Source organism: Neovison vison, chromosome 4 (assembly GCF_020171115.1).
Source record: "Neovison vison isolate M4711 chromosome 4, ASM_NN_V1, whole genome shotgun sequence".
Classification (NCBI taxonomy): Eukaryota; Metazoa; Chordata; class Mammalia; order Carnivora; family Mustelidae; genus Neogale; species Neogale vison.
In genome coordinates, this window is record NC_058094.1 from 78,549,890 (window position 1) to 78,570,838 (window position 20,949).

Here is a 20,949-nt window from a genome sequence, read left to right on the forward strand (position 1 = left end):
CAAATTAATTCAAAATGGATTGCAGACTTAAATTAAATGTGAAACTTTAAAACTCCTGGAAGATAACACAGGAGAAAATTTTTGGTGATGACTCTTGAGATGCAACACCAAGGGCATGATCCATGAAAGAAACAATGGATAAGTTGGACTTCATTAAAATGAAAAACCTGCAAAAAACATTATCAAGTGATCAAAATAACCACAAATTGAAAGAAAATAATTCCAAAAGACAGATCTGAAAAAGGATAATATACAAAGGACTCTTAAAACTCAACAATAAGAAAATACAGCAACCCAAGTGAAAAATGAACCAAAGACCTTAACAAATACCTCATCCAAGAAGAAGTACAGATGCCAATAAACATATGAAAAGATGCTACACATCATATGTCATCAGGAAAATGTAAATTAAAACAGCAAGAATATACTACTACATGCTATTAGTTGACAACATTGACTGCTGGTGAGGATGTGGAGCAACAGGAACTCTCATTAATTGCAAAATGGTACAACCACCTGGAAGACAGTCTAGTGGTTTCTTATAAAACTAAACTATAATGTAGCAACTCCACTCCTTGGTATTTACCTAAAGGAATTGAAAAGTATGTCCACATACAAACATGCACAGGAATGTTTATACAGCTTTATTTGTAATTGCCAAAATTTGAAAGCAATCAAGATATCCTTCAGTAGGTGACTCGATAAAACAAACAAACAAACAACCAACTATGGTATATTTAGGTAATAATATATTGCCCAGTGCAAGAAGAAATAATCTATCAAGCCATGAAAAGATACTAAAAAACCTTAAATACACATTACTAAGTGAAAGAATCCATACACACTGTATGATTCCAACTATATGGAATACACACTGGGTACACACTGTATGATTCCAACTATATGACATGGAAAAGACAAAACTATGGGGACAGGAAAAAGATCATTATTTGCCAGGGGCTAGGAGGAGGAATGGATGAATATGGGGAGCACATAACATTTTTAGGGCAGTGAAAATACTCTGTATGAGTTTGTCAAGACAGACACATGTCCTTATACATTTGTCCAAAACCAACATATATAATAGCAAGAGTGAACTCTAATGTATACTATGGACTTCGAGTGATAATGATGTGACAATGTCAGTTCATTCTTTGTAACAAATATACCATTCTGGTGGGGAACATTGATAACAGAGGAGCCTAATGTATCTGTGGGGACTGCAGATTTAAGGGGAAATCTATAACTTCCTCTCATTTTTTGCTGTGAACATAAAACTCCTCCAAAAAATAAAATCTACTTAAAAATGAAGAAAATAGGACCACCAACTTTAGGAATCCAATACTTTCCTAGGACTGAAGAAAATATATGAAAGTGTTCAGATTAATACTTAGCATATAAATGCTAATGAGCTTGTGGGAAAAAGATTATTTTCAATGTCTAATAGGGTGAAGACCATGCACTTGGAAACTTTAAAGACACTGCACAACATTTTCTCCCCAAATATGTATTCTTTCAAAAAATCAAGGCTAAATGTACTTTGTGCTAAAAATATAGGTCAGTGGACAGATCAAAGCCTAAGTGGCATTTGCTGGAAGATTTCTGAGGTCTCAACCCCTCTGGGACAACTGTGAGTTCAAGAGACAAGAACACAACAAATGCAATCAGCATGGGCTCTGGAGGGCATGTGTAACCTTAGGCCAGGCAGGGAATTCTGGGTTGGGAGGAAGGGGAGACCAAGTCAATATTTTACTTCAAGGTGAGGTAAAATGAGTTCAAATTGGTCTACATCCACTTAAAAGAGAAATAAAATGTGAGTTATGAAACCTCATTTCATAGCAAATTTAGAAACAGGCTGAGGGTGTTCTTCCCCTTTCCCATTTGAGGCAGGAAAGAAGGAAACAAGAGGATGGCACAGGTAGATAGCCAATCACCTTCATTGCACCAGACAGGATGTTGAGGTTCTTTATGTTGTTTATTTGATCCTAACACAACATTGCAATTTAGATCATTAATTTTTTTTCTGGTCAGAGATGCTAATGTTCAGTGTGGTTAAGTAACACACATACGGCTATAAGGTGAGTGAAAACATAAAATACCATTCATGATGAAATTTCTCCATGTTGGGGTCCTTTATCAAAGGGATAGAGCCTGGAATCCTGGATTCTGGTCATCTTTTCCTGTTACTGGTGGTGTCACCTTTGTCGACTCACAGTAAACTCTCTTAACTACCAGAGTAGGAGAGCAACAACTGGATTCAAGGAAGATTTTATTTTGATTCTGCTTCTCAAGTCTATTTTTTAGTGGTTTCTTCAACACAGTCTTATGTTTATGTCTCTATCCTGAAACTTGTGCTCCTAGCCACTTTTTATTCATTTTATTATTCCCTTCCTAGTCTAGAAATCCCTCCCCTCGCTACCACTATTTCTTTTCTTCTAATTCACATTCTTCTTCTTTTTTTTCCCCCCAACATTTTACTTATTATTTATTTGAGGGGGATAGAGCTAGAGTGAGAGAGAGAGAGAGAGAGAGTGAGCAAGCATGGGGGGGGGAGGGGTAGAGGGTGAAGGAGAAGCAGACTCCCTGCGCAGCAGGGATCCTGATGCAGGACTCAATCCCAGAAGTCTGGAATCATGACCTGAGCTGAAGGAAGATGCTTAACTGACTGAGCCACCCAGGTGTCCCTAATTCACGTTCTTCTTTCCTAAGGTTTGCACTGCTACATTCTGGGATATGTCACAGTGATGTCACAGTTGTCAAATCTAACTCTATGCAGTTCAGTTCTCATCTTGACTGGTCCCTCATGGGCATTTGTTTTGAAATGGATGCCTTAACTACATATCACTGTGCTCTTCTGATCTTCTCACATCTCTTATGTCCTTCTGTTCTACTGGCTGTCCTTCCATTCTAGACTCTTAATAGGTGATAACCCCAGGATCCTGTTCTTACCCTTTTCCTCCTCCACTGATCTCTCCCCAGGTAATTTATTCTATTTTTACTGCCTTAAACTATCAACTTAGTTCAAGTTGAAATATGTATAAAACCTTTCCCATCCTTTCCAGGTAGAGATGGTGACTCCCTTCTTTGGGTCTCCACTGTCCTCTGGGTCTGTTTTCATCATGGTACATTTGACAACATTTACACTTAGTTGTTTGTATGTTGCTCATCATTACTAGCCTGGAAGCTCTTCAGGGGTAAATGGTTTTAGTGATCTTTATTTGCCTAGTATCCAAATCAATGTCTGTCATGGATGAGCACTCAACGAATGTTTATTGAGTAAATGAATATAATAATTAATGAAGATTCCCTTGGGTCTTAATTAAGACACTGCAACCGGTTGTTGAGAGATTTGTTGCTGGACCTTAGTAACAAAGAGTGGTTTTGAGGCTCCTTGAGCTTCAGGATCTTATGTTATTCCCTTCCCGTTTCCTGGGGTTGGCAGTGTGATTATACATATGTCTCATGCTCTGATTTACACTGCAGGGCCCAGGAGATCTCCTAAGCATTCACAATAATTTCTCTCTCTCTCTCTCTCTCTCTGTCTTTTTTTTTTTTTTTTAAGAGAAGGAGAGAGATAGTGGAGGTTAGGGGAGGAGGGAGAAAGAGAGAGAGAGAATCTGAAGCATGTTCCATGCCCTGTGCAGAACTCCTCAGTCTCACAACCTTGAGATCCCGACCTGTGCTGAAAATCAAGATTCTGATGCTTAACTGACTAAGTCACCCAGGCGCCCCTCATTTCACTTATTCTTTAAGATCCAATACTCCTTCTTTCATGACATTTCTTAGAATTCTTGAATTTGAAATTAATGACTCCTTCTATGTTCACAAAACATTTCAAAAATGCAATTTATTTCAAGGGCACCTGGGTGGCTCAGTCAGTTGAATGCCTGACTCTTGATTTCAGCTCAGGTCATGATGTTGGGTTTATGAGATCAAGCCCCACATCAGGCTTAGCATAGAATCTACTTGAGATTCTCTCCCTCTTTCTCTGTTCCTCCTCCCAATCATGCACACTCTCTCTCAAATAAATAAAAATAAAATCTTTTTAAAAATGCAATTTACTTCAAATGGTTTTTGTAGTTACTTTACTTTTTTCTATGTTGATTTTTTAAAATCTGTGATATTTACAGCCTGTGCATTTATTGACTCAGTCATTTATTCTTAAAGCTTAGATCAAAAATATTTGTGCCCTATTTACATTATAGAAGCTATGTTTTACATTTCTTATGTTTGAATTTAATTTAGTGTTTTAGCTCACAAAAATCTGGAAGTTCTGGCTTTTGCTGAAGCCTACACACTGGAAACTCCTACGTTCCAACCCCATACTGAGAACTGGAGTGCCATAGACTTGTCTAAGTGTTTGAATTGATAATCTTATGAATGGTTAAAAAGTTTTGGAGTTTTGGAGTCTTGTTCATCTACCAGGCTCTCAGACTTTTCCTACAGCTGAGTGGAAAGCTTGGAAATTTAGGATCACAATGAAAGTGCTGACCAAACCTCAGGCAGGCAGTACTCTGCGGGTCCTATCCTTCTGCAATCAGTGGCTCATTGTGAGCTTTGAGGAGTAAGTCTCCCCATAGTTTTATAGGGAGGACCGTTTACATACCAATTGAATCAGTTGCTTCTTTTTCCTCCTGCTTGCATCTGGCTCTGACAGCATGCAGGGCTCTGGATCTCTCATACATACACAGTCCTATGCAGGAGTGGGACATTAAAAAAAAAAAAAAAAGCCTTCCTTGCACCATTCAACTGGAAATGATCCTAGTTCTTTATCCTGCTGAGTCATCAAGAAAGTATTAATTTACATGTCTAAGATATGCTTTAAGAGTCAAATTCCAATCTGCTGAATAAATGCAAAATGCATTTCTAGATTGGAATGCATGCTTTGGAATAGCAGAAGTTTGTACACAAAGAACAGGTTTCATCAGGAAAACTATTCAAGCCATTGTGGGAGCTTCCCTCATCTACCCACCCTGTCAGAATTGAGTCAGGAAATCTTGATTTTCAAACTTTCTGTGGCTTCCTAGAAAAGAAGAAGAAAAAAAAAAACTATTTGGGGAAATGCCATAGTAAGGCACTTGTGAATTTTGTATTAAGTTGACCTTGCCTTTTCCCTGTTCAGTCAGGGACTATTTCGACTATTCACAGTAGTCATTTTTAGTGTTTAGAAATAATTACAGTATGTTGATAGTCAGTGAGAGTAAATGCATGCTCTGGGTTTGGGCTAAAGGTCAGGTAAATGGGAAATAAACATGGACTTCTGTGTCCTTGAAGGTGTGAAGTGTTGAAACACTACTGAAATTTTCAGGAGGTTGAAGGTTGGCAAAACAAAGCTGTGAGAAAGGCAAAGGAGCCAGGGTTTGGGGACACTATTCACAACAGATAGCCTTTTATTTATGGATGCCTATTTCTTCTAACAGGGTTATAGCAACCACTTTGTGCATCTCTCTGGGTGTCTTCTCATACATGCACAATTATTATCACCTGTTGACCCCATCCATATCCCCGTTTGGGATACTATGCCTGAACATGCATACAAACTCACTCACGTCTCACAGGGAAGGAGAGAGGGAGAGAGAGGGAAGACTGAGTGGAAAAATACCAAGATTTGTGCTTGATTATTGGAGATAATTAAGTAGAACCTAAAAATAGTCAGGCCCTTATTTCATATTATGTTCAAAATGATTCAAATTCAAAACTATTCACAGCTGTGCTGGGCGCTGATATACCATACAGAGTTGATTTCAAGCACTTGAATCAATGATAAGCAAATGAAGCAACTCTTTTCTTCTAAGTATAACTTGGGGAGGTACCATGACTCAGAGGCTATTGAATGTGAAATAAAGAGATCGATAATATCATTACCCCCATGACTCTCATCATTTTTTCTGCCAATACTTTTCAATACGGTGGAGCAATAGGGTCGACATGTCACGTCAGTTTTGTTAAGTCTCTCCCTACAAAGTAGGAATAGTCTTTAAAACTTTTTTGATAGTCTTTAAAACTCAACTTCTTGTTGTATCAGTTAAGCAGACTGGCAGTTTACTATTTTATTGATTTATCTATTGAGAATCCCAAGTAGTGAACAATGCAAAAACTCAGGCTGAAAAGTAAGAGATAGAGGAAAATAGGCTGTATTTCTTTAAAAGCATATATGCAAGGACTTACCCTGCTACTAGAAAGGATGAGAAATGAATCTTAATCCTGTGCTATAAATAACACCAACAATCCCACTGCTTTGAGGGGACTAGTATCACCAACATTACTGAACAGACAGGTATAGACAAAACCATTAGCCTCCCCCTTCTGGTTTTGTTCACATTTTAATTTTATTTTTTTTAATAGGGTATGAAAACAATGTTAGATATTGTTTGTGACCCAGCTCAGAGGCCATTCTTTTCATGAAAATTTCCCCGATTCTTCCAATATTCTTTGATGTCTCTTTTGAACACAGACAGTAAGCATGGCAATTCTGCTTCCTCTGTATCATTCTCCATAAGAGATCATTCTGTGTCACCAAAGGGTCTTAACATGGCCACAAACAGAATGTAGAGTATAATAGAGTTAAAATGGCTTTTTGGTCTTTCTTTTCCAGTTGGCTGGATTCTTTGAGAGCAGGGGCTGTGCCATTTGTTTTTATATCAATCACACCTAGCACAGGGCTCTGTCACAGGGCAGGCATTCATTCTTCATTTTATCCAACAAATGCCCATTGATTGCCTAGTATGTGCCAAGTGTGGTAGTCCATGCTGCCAGGAAGGAAAGTATAATAGCCTTTGAGTGCGGGCATCATTGCTAACCTTACCGTTGTTCTTGGCAGCCTCTACTGTGTTTGTCAGCACCTGGAAGGAAGGACCTGCTGCCTTTTATTTATTGTTTTAAATATCCAACAGGTTTTGCACCAAATGCTATTGTATAAATTCAGTATGTTTATAAAGCCAAAAGAGATCACAACTGTCCAGTGTAGAGGCCTCTGCTTTGTAATTTTTGTATGGTTTAACTCTTAACAAATTTTCTTTGGTCAGATTTTTGTCATATATTTTGAGGAACTTGCGTCTGCTTTTCTTACAATTTTGGTTCACATCAAAAGTCTCTGATGAAGCTGTTCTTAAAATTTTGCTTCAACAATGAAATGCTCCTGCCTAGATTTAATAAAGTTTAGAAAGGTGGATACAATGAAGTAACAAGGGAAGAAATTAGGACACTTCTTGGAATTAAGCCCCTCACATTCAAACAGGCACTTTTAAGAGATCTTTCCTACATATCAAGAGATTTGCCTATTTCTCAGTCCTTGTCATGATCATTGTCCTCACTGACTTCCTGTGCTTATGAATCAGAAACTTGAGACCTTGCAGAATTCTTCTTAAGAAGTGTACTTTAAAATTGCCGCTTTGACATTACATACCAAAAGCCTTCAAACTCTGCCCTTAAATCCAGCAATTTCACTTTTACATATTTATCTTTAAGAAATAAATAAGGCTTTCTGCAAAGATTTAGTTCTTAATATAATTTGGTAAGTCATAATTTTAAAAACAGGGAATTAATAGAAAAGAGAAAGATAATCCATGTTAGTAAATTATGCACTTGTTAGAATCGAAGTAGAAACTATATACACGTAATTATGAACCTATGTTCATGGTCTGTTGCCACAAAAAGGAGTTATAAAATAGTATCCATATTTTAATGAAATGTATGCGAAAATGTGAGAGAAGTCCATAAGAATAAGCAAAAACATATAATCACTAATTATTTCTCAGTGGCGGGATTTTTATAACTTCTGTCAGGAAGACAGTCTTGATTTTCTTTGTGTGTATTTGTGCTTTTCATTCTATCTTTAATAACAGATGCAATAGAGAATTAAAAGGTAATATTTTAAAATTTCCATATTTGTAGAAGTCTTAAAAATACAAGTATTTTAGGGCATCTTGTATTATGTCTCTCGTTCATGTAAAATAGTACTATGATTTTCCGTGGAAACTTAACCAGCACTATATACTGCGTAGTCCCATTGAGAAACCAGTGAAAAATAAAGTAGATCTTGAGCATGGTAATTACATACTAAATTCTTTAGCTAAATACTTTTTGAGTGCTTTCTATTTTTCAGTCTCATCGCTACATTGCTTGTTCTCATGCAGCTTGCCCTCCAGTAGGAATGACAGAGAACAATAATAACAACAATTCATGTGAGTGAATTAAATTTCAATTGGCTATGATGAAAAATAACACAGAGTAAAGAAGGAGGGAGAGAGAAAGTCTATTGGTGGGGAAGATGATGTGAGTTTTAGTAGTGATGCTTAAGTGTGGTCCTGAGTGAAGAGGATGAGTGTGAAGACCTGAGAGAATAAGAAGGCAGGGGAACAGCAAATGCCAACAGGGCATGTATAAGAATTAGTGGGTCAGTGCTTCTGGACTGAGTGAGTAGAGGAGGAGTAGAGAGGTGTGGAGGTACCAAACCAGAACACCTTGTCTTACACTCATTACAAAAATGTTGAGCTTGTTTTAATCACAATAAAGACACATCAGAGTTTTAAAGAGGGAAGTAACATGATAAAAAGATACAAAGATCACTATGACTGCTGCATGGCAAATAGACCATGTGGAAGCAAAGATGAAGCAGGGAGAGCAGTTCATTAGAAAAGTCTAGCATGGAGCACTGGGTGTGGTGAAAAAATAATGAATACTGTTTTTCTGAAAATAAATAAATGGAAAAAAATTTAAAAAAAGAAAAAAAGAAAAGTCTAGCTAGGTTGTAGCTTGGATGAGGGTGCAGTGGAGCTGGTGTACGGTGATAAGCTTTGAGATGTATTTTGAGGGTGGAGCAGATAGAACTTGTTGATGGATGGGTAAAAGGTGTGAAGAAGAAGAGAAGAATCAATGATATTTTTTAGCTTGATCATTATTAGAAAATGCAAATGAAAAACACATTGAGATCCTACTCATGGCTAGAATTAAGAAAACCAATGAGGCTAAATTTTGGAGAAGATTTGGAGTAATCAACAAAAACACATTACTCTAGGAATGACTATGAATTGGTATGACCACTTTGGAAAATACTTTGGCATCATCTACTAAAGTTCAGTGCGCCTGTACTCTATGACTCAGTGATTTCACTCTTAGGTCTTAACCTAAGAGAAATATGTATGTATGTGTAAAGGCATATAAAAACCATCCACAGTATCATAATTCATAATACCCCCAGATGGAGAACAAACCAGGCATCTATCAACAACAGTAGATCAGATAAGTAAATGGAGACTTATTGTTACAATGGATTATTTTAGAATGATGAAAATGAGTCAGAGCTACACATATAATACTGAATGAAAAAAACCCAGAAACGCACAGATGAACACCCATGCACAATAACGTATGATTCTATTTGTAGAAAGCTCAAAAACCTGGAAAACCCATTTATCAGAAGAGTGATCCCACTGAGGGAGAATGGAAGAGATGTTTGTGTGGATGTGTGAAGCACAGAACTTCTGTGATTCTTCTCATGTTCTTCTCTTGGTAGTGGTTTCTTATGATGATTGTGTACTTTCCAGTATATGTTGTATACTTCAAAAATAATGTTTTAAAAATTATAAAACAAAAACAGATATAGAGAATAGGAAGTGAGGAAGAGGAGAGAAGGCAGACAAATCTTTGAAGGAAGTTGTGAAAGCAAGAAGTTATGATGGTAATAGGTGATAAGGGGCAATTTTTGTCTTTAATAAAGATGAAAGTGATTACAGGATGCTTGGTTATCGGTGCTGGCGACAATCCAGTAAAAGGAAAAGTTGATAATGCAGGAGAGGAAGAGAGGCTAATTTCACCAACTAAATGCTTGAGTAGGTGAGCAGGGATGGAATCTAGCACAGAGGAGGGGTGGACAGATAGGCTTGCGCACAGTTTACCCTTGTAAACAGAGGGACCCCAGGTAGACAGGCACAGAAATAGATATAGTTAGAATGGTAGAGCGATATAGTTAGAATGGAAAATAAAGCAACTGGGTTGACTGCTTCTGTTTTCTCACTCAAATAAGAAGTGAGGCCAGCAGTTCAGAGTGCACGATGCAGAGCATTGTGAAGATGAGGATGCAGTGAGTTTGGGGGGCAGGACAGTGATTTTCAAGGAGAAATCAGGTAGGACTGCTAGACACTGCTGTGTGGCCACGTGAGCTCTAGGGGTCATACACTGAAGGAAGACATATCAATTGCCAAATTTGGCTGCTTGGATATCTTTCATATGACACAATCTCCATGATCTAAAGTCTGCGCATTTTTCCCATACAGTGGTCTCTCTGGCTTTCACAAGCTTGGTTAACATTTCTTAGCCACAAGCAGGCATAAGTAACAAAGCAGCATGGGGAATTGTTTACCTCTTGCCTGAGAGATGGGCCTGGGCCTGTGGAGGTTTCCCCAACACCCTGACCAGCTGGTTTCCCAGTAAGTTCTGCTGAGAGGTAGCAATGGCAGCATGTTAGGAGGTAGGAGGAGAGGAAAGGAGACTTTTTTCTGGATTCCTCCTCAGATCAGCAGCCAGTTCTCACTGGCCTCTAAAGCTCCTGCTTCCTGTCCCCAGCTTCTATTGGCTTGCAGCCACACAGTCTCACCATGTTCGGGGGCCTTGCTCCATCTTGGGGGTTCCCTGGGGCAGTCTCAGTAGCCCCTATGCCCTGCCCCGTTGTCACACACACCCACCAGGCTGGGCCACCCCCAGAGATCTGAGCATTTCTTCCTTCATTCCCCTGGCCCTAGGGAGTAGGGGAGAGCGTCTCCCTTTAATTAGGAATCTCTTAGTTTGATCACATCTGCTTTTTGGCCTTTCAGCATCCCAGTACCCATTGAAGTGGATCTCCTGATTTAAATCTCTTCTTTAGGAATATCTAACATGTTCTGCATTCCTGATGAGGGATGGCACTCTAATTGACATATCATCACAAAAAGAAAAAAAAAAACCAATATTCAGAGATAAAGTACTAAACCCCATGGAGTCATCCAGGGATGTTGGAAGCAGGTGCCTACAGCTGTTGGCTAGCCTTGAACAAAGGAAAACTGGTGGCTACAGAGATCCGGGTGTAGCCCTCACGACCCACAGCCAATTCTGGGGACCACAAACCAATTCTGAGGACCAGACAAGAGGTGACAAGAGAGGTCCTGACACTTTGATGCTGCCTGGTTAGGAAATCACTGTCCTGTTCTGGTCTGATCCACTGTTCCTGAAACTGTCAGCACCAAATTCATAGAAAGAGTTCCTTTTTCCACATTCTGATTTTATCAATTCATATGCTAGCTACTTAAACTAAGAGGTCACAAGAACAAGGCAGTTAAAATGAACAGCTTCAGAAGTCCAAAATGATTCCTGTGAAGTTTTTGACTCAACTAGAGAAGGCAATTGTGCCCATGGACTAAAAGTAACCTGCTTGGCATGGATATTCAATGGACTAAGAGCATCAGGAAGAACATTCTACAGAGAAGATGGGGTACTATTTGGAGAGGAGAGCTTTGGCTTATCAGACTTACGATGATGAGTCTCCTTCCTGGAGCGATGGTGAACCCTGACATTGAATGGAATGAACGAAGGCAGAACTGATCAGAGATACACATGTCAGGTAGAGTGACAGCCTAGATGCCTGGGAAGGCCTTTTCCAACAGAGTCTGTGATTCAATCACAAGTACCATATAATGAACAATGGGCTCAAGCAGAGGCTCGGTGACCCCTCAGTTGGGGAGGGTAAGCTAGATATGTTCTAAGGGTTCCTCTCATTTAAAGTACCCCATCTAGAAAATGGAATACTCTAGAATACACCCAGATAAATTAGGTGTTTCTAAATATGTATTGTGATGTTGTTTATAATGTCACATTATAAACTTTTAATAAAAACATTAACTTTTTTTAGGACAAATTTTGCAGAGCTTCGCACACCATCATGCACATAATAGACATTCGATAAATGTGCTAATTACCGAAAGAAAATAGCAACGGCAAAGTAGACAGATCTAAAGGGATGCGGGACACAGTCCCACTCACAGGCTGGCACTGTTGTCTTGAAGAATCCCAGAGGTGGAGCCATGCAGAGACAGGTATCTGGCAGAGGCACATGCAGAGACAGGTATCTGGCAGAGGCACATGCAGAGACGGGTATCTGGCAGAGGAGGAAGGCCCTGATCCTGACCTGAACCTTCTTCTCTGACCTGAACCATGTAAACCACTGGGGTGTGACTCTACCTGTTTGACCCTGAGGTTGAATGACCGGACATCCCATGTTTTAGGTCTTGAAAGTCCTCATCAGGTCATGACAAATGAGGTGTTTTTCTCACTTTGGGGACGTCTTAGTTCCCTGAGTTTTCTGGGCACAGTACCAGATGTTTGAGGACCCCCCCCCCTTTACTTGTGACTTTCCCAGGGGTCTCATGGGAGGCAAGACAGGAAAAGAATAATTAAAAAAACTTCTCCCAGCCTGCTTTCCTCTCTTCTTTTCATGAAGTATTCAGGATAAACTGTTGGCAAAAGGGCCAGCATGTGGGGTTTGGGATCTGAAAAATCAGAATCACAGTAGGAGTTGGTGTTTTTCTTGCTCAACAAAGCAGTCCTGGACACATGGCCTATGGGAAGGCCTTTGTTTGTCATTCACTCTGCACATCACAGCTAAGTACATGTCAAGTGTAAAATGAGATTTTCTAGTAATGACAAGTAAATGTGGAAATTGGAAATGAAGAACTGAAGGCCGCTGAAAAACGTGGAAACATTTGGGTTCACAGATTGACATCCAACTTATATCTCACAAAGGCCTGATTCCTTCTGGTTTACCAAGATGTTTCCTTATGAGATATCAGTGTTCCTTCATGATGGTTTCACTGGTGGGCATGCACACCTGGCTGCCAGAGCCAGGTGACTGAGCTGTGTCAGCCTGGGCTGTGGCTTACACACACACACACACACACACACACACACACACACACAGATAAACACACACACACTGGAAAGGATAAATACATGGTGTGCCATAATCCTGCACAGCATTCTCTGGGCTGCTCCATGGAGCATGGATCCAGGCTCTGAGCAATGCTATATCACTTGGGAAGGCCTGTGGACTCTTATTTGTACATGCATCAATATCTTCTCCACCACCTCGGGAGGTTACACAACCAAAACCAAGTATTCAGAGAATCACACTCACAAAACTCAAAGTGACTTAGAGACTCTCCAGGTGCAGCTTGTTTATTTTACATCCAAAAGGCAAGGTAGGGTAATTTCTTTCTACAGAAGGTAGACAGTCAACTGTTTACCTTTCCCTGTAACATTTAGTTATAATCAAAGGCCCAGGATGGGCTTGAGATGGTGCTTGAAAACAAGACAGGCAGGCCTCGGACCACATATTAACATCTTTTTAAAAAGATATATATATATCTTTATATATATATATATATATATATATTATATATATATAATATTATATATATAATATATATATATTCTTTTTTGAAAGATTTTTATTTATTTATTTGACAGAGAGAGAGAGAGAGAGAGATCACAAGTAGGCAGAGAAGGAGGCAGAGGGAGGGGGAAGTAGGCCCCCTGTTGAGCAGAGAGCCCGATGTGATGCAGTGCTCCAGCCCAGGATCCTGGGATCTCCACCCAAGCAGAAGGCAGAGGCTTAACCCACTGAGCCACCCAGGTGCCCCTACATCTTAGCATCTTTAACACAAAAAACAGTGTCCTCAAATTAAGATGAACAGGTGCACCATTGCCCCATCTTGGTTTACCAACCAGCCTTTCTCCCTCCCTCTCTCTCTCCATCCCTCTTTCTTTCCTTCCTTCCTGCATTTCTCTCTCCCTCTTTCTCTCTCTTTCTGTATGTCTCTTCTTCTTCTGGCAGGGATGTGGAATTGGATTGGAAAATCATAATGAAGTGTATACTGGTAACTTCTGCACTATCTGTCACCTTAGCTAAGCATGTACAATTGGACCCTCTTGAGTGTTTCTTAACTCCAGAGACAGATTTTCACAGGAAAACTCGAGATCCAATGAAAGGCAGCCATTGTGTCTAAGGTAATAACATGGAGTGAAAAGACTGGATGTTCTTCTTCAAGTTTCTGCCTTATTCTGATTTCTGGTCTCAGGGCAGGAGCCAAATTGTCCTTCCTGGGATAGTGCCAGGTGAGAAACCATGACACTTTACTTGCATGGTTCACCATGGAGCCTGTCAGCCTCACCCGTTGAGGCACCTCTGACTTAATTATTCAATAAGTAAGGAATGCTGAGAAAGGATTTTCGTAGCTAACAGTGTTTTAAGGAGATGCCAACTTTATAAGGAAAATGCAATTTTTAAGCATCTATTTTAAAATGTCACATCTCTTTGATTTTCTTATTGGTTTTTAAAAGAGTGTCCTTCAGAGAGTAATAGATGGTTGAAATTGGGAGAAAAAGGCATTATTGTTTCAATCTTAAAAACCAATAATTCTAGAGAGGCATATACAAGAATTACAGGCAGACTTAGGACCACTCTTTACCTGCTAAATAGGAATATTTTAAAGATTTTAATTCAGAGCTATTTGCAAATACTTCAGAGGGTTCATGCCATTGATTATTTGCATCCATTGGAGAAAGTTTTTTTTAATATATAAATCCCAAGAATTTTTTCTTAAAAGATTTTATTTATTTATTTGACAGTCAGAAATCACAAGTAGGCAGAGAGGCAGGCAGAGAGAGAGGGGGAACCAGGGTCCCCACTGAGAATGGAACCTGATGTGGGGCTCGATCTCAGGACCCCGGGATCATGACCTGAGCTGAAGGCAGAGGCTTTAACCCACTGAGCAACCGAGGCGCCCAAATCCCAAGAATCTTGTACCATAAATGTATATGAAAATATATGTCAGACTAACTTCTATCACTTTTATTTTTCTTCTCCTAGAAGGGAACATCTCTGTTCCTGTAATTTATTCACAGCATTTAATTTATAAGCTTGTTCATTTTAAGTGGGATCACCTGTCAGTGGAAGGTTGAATTTGGAAGCTCACTCTGAAGAGAGGTTTCTCCGCAAAATGCAAACTGATTTAGTGTTTCCTGGGCTCATCTGCATTTGCTGGAGGTTTTGTGGTTGTTTTTTGTTGTCATGTATTTTCCACTGCTTGGTCTTTTGACATAACTTTCTGCCCACTTCCCTTGTTAAAAAATGGCAACACCAAGACCCACCCAGAAGACTAATTCCTCATCCTGCACTCAGCGACTTGCTTTGGTCCTAGTGATCTTTGAGTCAGCCTGTCTTTTGACCACCTTGGGAGTGATACAGAACACATTTCCCTACAGCTTTCTAATTTTGACAGCATGGCTTGACTTGGCCAAGGACGGGGAGGAGGTCTGGCTCCCATAGTAAGACTCATGCAAATGTGAGCTCAACAGACAAGCTGGGGACACCAGGTGTCAGTGAAGAGCCACAACTCTGTGAAATAGAAATTTTGATTCCTAGACTTAGAATGAATAATCTGAGAAAAAGTAAGGATTGATTTCTATTTCTTTTTCTATAAAACTATATAAAACTCTCCAACTGAAGTGATCTCATTTTCTTAGGCCCTCTCTTGCCTTTCTTGCTCTATGTCCACCATCTTTAGAATAAAAACTTCCTTATGATTTTCTAAATCTTTTAGAAAACCAGTAGGTACCCTGAGTAATCTTGGGTCACAAGAAGGCAGCTTGCAACTCTCCACATTTGTGCCTGGGTTTTCCTTTTGTGTAATTACTATTATTATTTTTAAGATTTTATTTATATATTTGAGACAAAGAGAAAGAGCACAAGTGGGGAGAAGGATCAGAGAGAGAGGGAGAGGCCGACTCCCCACTGAACAGAGAAGGCCTTGATCTCAAGACCCTGAGATCATGACCTGAGCTATAAGCAGACGCTTAACCAACTGAGACACCCAAGTTCCCCTCCTCTTGCATAATTATGCTAAGAGGCAGCCAAGTTGTTCTGGAGATAAGTACCAGATTCTTTGAGAGAGATTTAGTTTGATGCTGCCTCCAAATTTGTGTCCTCATTTACAGACCATTTCCTAATACATATCTCTGACCCTGTAATGCTGGTTACTTGGCGTCCACTGATGCAAAGATGGAACAGGGCTCCAAGGAGTTTGGAGATCATCTAGTTTCCTTGGTGACCTTTACATTTGAGAAGTGGGGGCCCAGAGACATTAAGTGACCTGCACAAGGTCTCACAGCAAGGAAGTGAGTGACCGAAGCCAGATCCTCCCTCTGTAGCCTGTGGTCTTTCATCACTAAAGACAGTCGTCTGGGGGCACCTTGGGTGGCTCAGTGGGTTAAGCCTCTGCCTTCAGCTCAGGTCATGATCTCAGGGTCCTGGGATCGAGCCCCGCATGAGGCTCTCCGCGCAGCGGGGAGTCTGCTTCCTCCTCTCTCTCTGCCTGCCTCTCTGCCTACTTGTGATCTCTGTCTGTCAAATAAATAAATAAAATCTTTAAAAAAAAAAAAAAAGACAGTCGTCTGCAGCTAATTTATACATCTTGTTTTCTCCAGGCTTTACTCATCTGTTTCCGTGCTAACACACCACTTTCTCTTTCTTCCAATTTGCTTTCTAGCATTTGTGAATCACACACTATGGATCTCTTTGACCCTTTTCTCAAACTCCTTGGACCAAAGCTATTCTAGTGCAGAGCCAGGATTGGCCAGACATTCACAAAGAAACAGGTCCCTGGCTACCATTTTTCTTTTCCTCTAATATGCCCCCCACCTCTCTAATTAATGTGTTCAGTCTAAACTAATGTGCTATTTGCTATAAAATGTTGTAAGGACACTGTAGAGATTCCTGGACCAACTAGATCAAATCTCAAGTTAGAGCATGGCCCAGAATGGGACACCGACATGCATGCACATAGGGAAAGACACAGCCAAGGCTCTAAATGAGATCAAAACAAAATGAGCATGTTATAATATGTTAACTGATTCACAAAATCTATTTAGTTATAGGATAGACAAATAACTGGAAACTTCTTATTTAGAACATGGCTATCCATCCACCCATTCATTCACCTCTGCACCCACTGGTCTGTCTGATCTTCTTGCTGCTAGAAAAGATTTGACTAGCAGAGCCTAAGGAAACATCCGAGCAGATAAGCGACAGTCTAACTGATGAGGTTATCAAACAAGACAGCGAAACACAAAAATATTAATCTGAAAATATTCGTTATATAAAACTTAGTAGTACATAAACAGTGTATTGTTAAATATTGACATTTTTTTCTCCTATGACTTTAAAACCAATATTGTGGTAATCTACCATTTCCTTTTAATATCTCTCTGTTTCTTAATGTCAGAAGGAAATGATAGAGATTACCCTCGTATTCAAATATGTGTATGAATATTATTAGAAAGAGAGAGAACTAGGATTTTTTTTTTCAAGGTTTTTGAAAGTACTCTATCACACAAGCCAGAAAAACCCGGTTGCCTCTATTTTCATTCTGACCAAACGTAAAATCATCGAAATATTTTTCCTACTCAGAAAGCAGCTTGAAGGCAAAAAAAAAATAAAATAAAATAAAATAAAAATTGTCTCTGCAAATTAGCATTCACAAGTAATCGTGAAGAAGAAAATATTCATCATTCACAAATTCTCATGTCAAAGAGCAGACACAGAATAGGGACCACCATGGTCTCGGTCAATAAAGGGCATTAGCCCAGTTTTTGGATTGCGACACAAACAGCCAGTCTCCCCAGAGTCAGAAACCAAATTGCAAGCCCTTACCTTGGAGGGCCTGTAAGCTATGAGTCTGTACGATAATGCAGAGCTGCAGGACCAGCTGTGGCGCACTTTCCAGAAAGGTGGCTAGCAAGTGCAGCATACTCACATCTGCATACTCATACACCATTTTCCAGTAAAACCTCCACCGGTCATTCTCCCCACTCTGTCGACTTCGAATGCCTAAGTAGATGGTGTGGAAATATCTAGAAAGAAAACATGGAGGAGAAGAAAGAAATGAGTGATCATTTATCATTCCAACACCAAGGCCACTTTTCTTTTCTGCACGCCACTGTATGCAAGCACCCAAGAAACAGTTGCTTTAGCGGCTTATTCATGTAAGACCCAAAGAGAACGGCTTAGCAAGTACCCTTTTTCCTCAAATGTGCGCTTTGAGAAGTCCTTGCAATCTTCAGCCTCATTAAAGGCAATCCACTGACTTGAAATATCAAGAGTGAGGTGAAATGTGTCAGAAACTCAGGTATAGGGGAACCTGGGTGGCTCAGTGGGTTAAGCCTTTGCCTTCAGCTCAGGTCATGATCTCAGGGTCCTGGGATCGAGCCCCACATCGGGCTCTCTGCTCGGCAGGGAGCCTGCTTCCTCCTCTCTCTGCCTGCCTCTCTGTCTACTTGTGATCATTATCTCTCTCTGTCAAATAAATAAATAAAACCTTAAAAAAAAAAAAAGAAACTCAGGTATAGAACGGATTTGCCACTTCAACAATCCACACACGCCCTTTCTGTTCAGTTTTTTTATGTGCTCAGTGGTACTCAGAAGATGGATTTCTCTTAGAGCACAATGCAAGTCTAAAGTATTAGAGTGCATGTGCTTTTAAACACTCTTGATGTCTTCTAAAAACTGTTTTATTATTAAAAATTTCAAACATGGGCACCTGGGTGGCTCAGTGGGTTAAGCTGCTGCCTTCGGCTCAGGTCATGATCTCAGGGTGCTGGGATCAAGTCCTGCATCGGGCTCTCTGCTCAGCGGGAGCCTGCTTCCTCCTCTCTCTCTCTGCCTGCCTCTCTGCCTACTTGTGATCTCTCTCTGTCAAAAAAAAAAAAAATTTCAAACATATACAAAAAGAGAAAAAATAGTCTATTGAGTTCACTATATGCATCAACCAAATTAAGTAATTATTGATACATGTATCAATACATTATTTTTTATTTATACCTTCACTTACTCACTGCCACCAGATAATCTTTTTTTTTTTTAAGATTTTATTTTATTTATTTGACAGAGAGATCACAAGTAGGCAGTGCAGCAGGCAGAGAGAGAGGTGTAAGCAGGCTCCCTGCTGAGCAGAGAGCCTGATGCGGGGTCTGAGCCCAGGACCCTGAGATCACGACCCAAGCTGAAGGCAGAGGCCTAACCCCCTGAGCCACCCAGGTGCCCCCCCACCAGATAATCTCGAAGCAAATCCTAAGCATCATGTTATTTCATCTGAAAGTATTTTATTTAAAATAATTGACAAACATAAATGCAATACCATTATAACATTACAAATAAGTATAATTTAATATTATAAAAAAACCCAGTTTTCATATTTTCCTGATTATCTTATTTTCTTTAGAGTTTATTTGAAATACTTTCCAAACAAGACCTATATGTGATGATTATTTGATATGTATCTTAAGTCTCTTTTACACACCATTATTCCTCTTTCATTTTTTTTTTTCATTTCCCACCTATTTCTCACTGTCTTGGTTTTGATGATTGCATACATGTGGTATGGGTACATTTGTCCTTTCTGTTTTCTTCAGTTAGTGTTGGTCAGATTCAAGTTTTTTTCTTTAATTTAATTTATTTATTTGACAGCAAGAGACACAGAGAGATTGGGAACAGAAGCAGAGGGAGTAGAAGAGGGAGAAACAGGCTTCCCCCTGAGCAGAGAGCTGATGTAGGGGTCGATCCCAGGACCTTGGAATCATGACCTGAGCCAAAGGCAGATGCTTAGCAACTGAGCCACCCAAGCTGCCCCAGATTCAAATTGGATCATTTTTTATTAGGTGATGTTGAGTACTTTCTTGAGGAGATCCCAATATCCTCCTATATGATGTCATAATCCACTAATGATCATTTCCTAGATCCATTCATTCATTAGCGGTTGTGAAATGGTGATATTCTGAGTCTACCACCCTTTAAAAATTTTTCAAAGTTTTTGTTTAAATTTCAGTTAGTTAGCTTACAGTGTAATATTAGTTTCAGGTGTACAACACAGTGATTCAACAATTCCATACTATACCCAGTGCTCATCACGACAAGGGCACTCCTTAATCCCCATCACCTATTTAGCCCATCTCCCCACCCACCTGCCCCATGGTAACCATCAGTTTGTTTTCTATAGTTGAGAGTCTGTTTCTTGGTTTGTTCCTCTCTTTTTTTCCTTTGCTCCTTTGCTTTGTTTCTTAAATTCCACATATGAGTGAAATCATGTGGTTTCTATCTTTCCATGATTGACTTTTTTTTTCTTAATGTAATACTTTCTAGCTCCATCCGCATTGTTGCAAATGGCAAGATTTCATTCTTTTTTATGGCTGAGTAATATTCGTGTGTGTGTGTGCAAATGATATATATATATATATTTATCACATCTCCTTTATCCATTCATCAGTCAACGGACACTTTGGTTGCTTCCGTAATTTGGCTAGTGTAGATAATGGTGTTATAAATATTGGGGTACATGTATGCCTTTGAATTAGTAATTTTGCATTCTTGGGTAAATACCTAGTAGTGCAATTGCTGGATCATAGGATAGTTCTATTTTAACTTTTTGAGGAAGCTCTATCCTGTTTTCCAGAGTGATGGCACCAGTTTTGCATTCCCAATAATAGTGTAAGAAGTTTCCCATTCCCGGGGCGCCTGGGTGGCTCAGTTGGTTGGACGACTGCCTTCGGCTCAGGTCATGATCCTGGAGTCTCGGGATCGAGTCCCACATCGGGCTCGCAGCTCCATGGGAAGTCTGCTTCTCCCTCTGACCTTCTCATCGCTCATGTTCTCTCTCACTGTCTCTCTCTCTCAAATAAATAAAATCTTTAAAAAAAAAAAAGAAGTTTCCCATTCCCTGCATCCTTGCCAACATCCGTTGATTCTTGCAGATGTTAGCCATTTTCTGTGAGTTTATAGTTTAAATTTTCATTTCCCTGATGATGAGTGATGTTGAGCATTGTTTCATGTGTATCTTGGGCATCTCTTTGTCTTCTTTGCAAAAATGTTTA

The 20,949-nt window shown here is 39.7% G+C and overlaps 1 protein-coding gene across 4 annotated transcripts in view; it reads right to left on the reverse strand.

Moving 5' to 3' along the window:
* XKR4 (XK related 4) overlaps positions 1-20,949 on the reverse strand; it is a 436,302-nt gene that overhangs the window by 150,862 nt on the left and 264,491 nt on the right. For all 4 annotated transcript variants that reach the window (XR_006384235.1, XR_006384233.1, XR_006384234.1 and 1 more), the window contains exon 2: positions 17,738-17,937. Coding sequence is in view for 1 of the 4 variants with exons in the window: in XM_044245586.1 (XP_044101521.1) it covers positions 17,738-17,937 (200 nt within the window). In the remaining 3 variants the exon portion in view is untranslated. The remainder of the gene's footprint in view (positions 1-17,737; positions 17,938-20,949) is intronic.